The sequence below is a fragment of the Asparagus officinalis genome, chromosome 9 (genome assembly GCF_001876935.1).
Source record: "Asparagus officinalis chromosome 9, Aspof.V1, whole genome shotgun sequence".
In the NCBI taxonomy this organism is placed as follows: Eukaryota; Viridiplantae; Streptophyta; class Magnoliopsida; order Asparagales; family Asparagaceae; genus Asparagus; species Asparagus officinalis.
The window spans coordinates 1,402,409-1,405,872 of record NC_033802.1 but is presented as its reverse complement, the minus strand read 5'-3'; the positions used below and the strand labels follow the sequence as shown (position 1 = coordinate 1,405,872).

Sequence of the window (3,464 nt, the reverse complement as noted above, 5' to 3'; positions counted from 1 at the left end):
CAGATTGCAGTTGGTTCTGATAGAAGGAATTCATCTGGAATTACAATAGAGGAAATGATCTTGGCTCTGAAACACTATGGACTTCCAGCACCTGAGAAAGGCGAGTCAGGCATATCTGTAGAGGGGCATTTCGGTGCTGCTAGGTTGTGGCCATGGGAAATGATGTATTACAGACGTTTAAAAAAGGGTCCAATTTCTACTGAGAATTATGCCAGGCGACTTCTACAGAACAAAGAATTTGGTATTATGGACAGGTATATTAGAAGCAGTAGTGGCTGGGGACAGCATGAATGAAATGATATGCTCTATGCCTATGGTTGGGGATAACATGAATGAAATGTTATGCTGTATGGCTGCTCAGAAGCAGTAATTTTGATAATGGCTATATATTAGGCATTCCATTATGATTTTATCGCCAGGTAAAAGAATTTAAATGCTCTAAACTGATATTGTAGTGACTCCTGATACGTATGAGAGCTATTTGGAGTTGCTTTTTCGAAAATATATTGTTGCTTAGAGAAACTTTTTAGCTTACAATCAATTAGAGGTATCCCATTAGATTGAGTGGCTCTTTTCATGTGAAATCTCGTTTCTTGTTGTAGTCAATTATGATCATTATTCTTCTTACTTTTCAGGTGAATTACGAATTTACTGTTTTTATCCTTTGGAAGAAACACCCTATGTCTCATCAATATTTTCTTTATATGTATGAACTTATCGTCTGTCTTCGTCAATCAGGATTATACTATGAGAGCCAATGTGAAGTGGCTGCTTTCTGTAAAACTTACAAGTGATCAGCATTCGTAGTGGTCCTCCACATTTTGGTTTTTCATGAGGACTCTTCTCTGTTTTATGGTTCTCAACTCTGTTTTATGGCCCTACGTATCATTCTAGGAAATACATCTTGGAAACTATGCTGCTAGCATTTTCATATGGACGAGACTGGAAGTTATGTTGCAGGATGTAGGCTTCTCGGTGCAAAAGTCTATATTTCTTATCAAATTTAACATTTCTTGGCGAAGACAATGTCATATACCCTAACGTGCTTTCTTCAAATAAAAATTTAGAGCACTCAATGTTGTGGTATTCTGTGATGTTGCTCTATTAATATGTCTGTGATACTAGTCAGCATGTAGAAGCCGGTCAGAGGCTGAAGCAGATTTCATTGTAAGTATAACAAAACTCAAGGGGGATTTTTTGCCATATTCTTTGCAACATGTCAATATTGTTTAGTCACGTAATTTTGATGCACAGACATTTCTTTGACTAGATTGCATATATATCGCCAGAGCATCTCTTCATGCAAAATACTTCTAGATCCTGTAAAACATTTCGAGGCCCAGTATCAGGAAAGGATATGATTATGTTTACCGTCATTTGGTTTTGGCTTGAATCCTCACTTTCAGTGTGCTTAGTCACGAGCCGCAAGGTTACAACATGAAAACTTATTCGCACTACCATATACCTTTGTACGTCGGTGATCCATAATTACAATGTTCTCTCAGGTGCAAAAGAGTGGCTGAATGTGGGAGTAGTTAATCTTTCTGATTAACCAGAAGACAAGGACACATATAGTAATAGGTATGTTGATAGAGATAGCTTCACATTTTTTACCCTATAGCTGATCTTATTTTAGCTTTACATTTTTTTTACCATTCAGCTGAATTTATTTTCTCTAGTATTGAAATTTACATGATTGCTGATTGATAACTTCTTTTTTCTTTTCAAGTGGTTTGGTCTCTTGCACTTAAATCTGTACTAGATATATGAAGGGTGCTGATGAATTCAAAGTGATGACTTCAAGCTGCAGATAGTTGGCATGTAGTCTATTAAGAGTTATGGTTTATTGAATGCTAATTGAATGCTTATTAAAACAGTGTCAGAATTTGTTGAACCATTAAAGAAGCTTTAGTTGTCAAGTTTCATAATTCTTTATGAGCTTATCTAAACTGTTTGCTATTTAAGCTGCTGATGATTTAATTCCTTGCTTATACCAGTTGGTATGAGAAATAAATAAAACTAATATCCCTTCAGATCACATCTTTGTTGGCCAGGCTTAGAATCAAATCACCAACAAGGTCAAGCTTATTAAGTATTAACAGGTGAATGGTACATCACCTTGAGGACCACATTTGCCATCTGTGTCGGTGTGTTGCTCAATTCCGGATATTGATCTTTTGACGTGAACTAGACCTCAACATTTTTGATGGTTTATAAGTGTTCGAACTGTCCGTTTGGACAAACATATGAAGTGAGTGGTCGTATCATGATTTGTCCCCAGTTTTTTTTCGGACAAGGTCGATGGTTTCATCTGTAAGTGAGGCTTGCATCATTGCCTCTTAGTGACTAGTATGCCCGTGTAATCTCATCCGTTGATAATACATCGATCACACATGTAATTTGGAATATTCTGTTTATGGTTGATTCCATAGCCGTAAGGTTTTCTATATGACTGTTAGACATTCTAAGGTAGGAAAGCTGGAAGAGTGAAAACTTTTACGTCATATTTTCTGAGAAGAGGAAACAGAGATGTAAGCGTGTAGAAATTGTATCATGAATGATTTGACAATAAGAGAGAACGTTTTTTGGCAGCTTCACTTTTGTACATTACCCTAAGCACTTGTGTATAAAGGTAGATTGTTAAAGCAAATGTTTATTTCCCCTTTCTTTTTGTTTGTACAACTTGTGTTTGTGTTTGTTGAGAAAAACAGAGGCATTCAATCATCTAAATTAAGAGGCACCAACTGTTTGCATTGCACACGTTAAGAGCATGTTTGGGATCCATTTGGCTTATAATCCCCAACTTATAAGCTTAGATGGATTATGATCCAAAAGCGTTTTGGTAAATTTAGTGGATTATAATCCATTTTCAATAGTAGCGTGTTTGGCAAATGAGTGGCTTATAATTCATTCTTTCTTGTTGGCCAAATGATGCGTAAACAATGCGTAGATACCCAAAGACCAGTTTTTCCGTACATGGATAGAGAAATAGCGCTTGAAATTTTCTTAAAAGGTAAGGGGTAAACTAGTCTTCTACTTGGGAAAATATCTTATTGAGGCTTATAAGCCAACGAAAGATAAGCTGGGGTATCCTATCTTATTTTATTAGCTTATAAGCCAAAGGATGTTTGCTAAACATGTCTCAGTTGCGAGTACGGTCACTTGATCGTCTTTGCAGAAGTATAACGTATATTTTAATCTTATTTTATAGGTTGCAAGGCCCAAATTTTTAATAGGTTAACACACAGGGTGGATGATTAAGAGCTATTATTCTGAAAGCAAGTAGATATTCGGAATGAAAAGATACTAGAGGAGGTAGTATTTTGTATGAGATGCATGCATGAGATGAGATGAGATGAGATGTAGCTGTCCGTGGTGGCAAGAGTAATGGCCTTCGCCCTTGCATTTAGTAGAGCCATTAAGGGTGTTGTATGTATTCAAGGTAAAGGCAAATGACAGAAAAC

At 36.5% G+C, this 3,464-nt stretch overlaps 1 protein-coding gene across 1 annotated transcript in view; it reads left to right on the top strand.

Annotated features, from left to right (window-relative positions):
* LOC109823741 (serine/arginine-rich splicing factor 4-like) overlaps positions 1–2,645 on the top strand; it is a 12,107-nt gene extending 9,462 nt beyond the window's left edge. The window contains 5 exon segments of the mRNA XM_020390104.1: positions 1–419; positions 739–1,167; positions 1,271–1,429; positions 1,506–1,581; positions 1,730–2,645. The exon segment at positions 1–419 is cut by the window's left edge and continues 5 nt beyond it. Coding sequence (XP_020245693.1) covers positions 1–294 — 294 coding nt within the window. The 3' untranslated portion in view covers positions 295–419; positions 739–1,167; positions 1,271–1,429; positions 1,506–1,581; positions 1,730–2,645.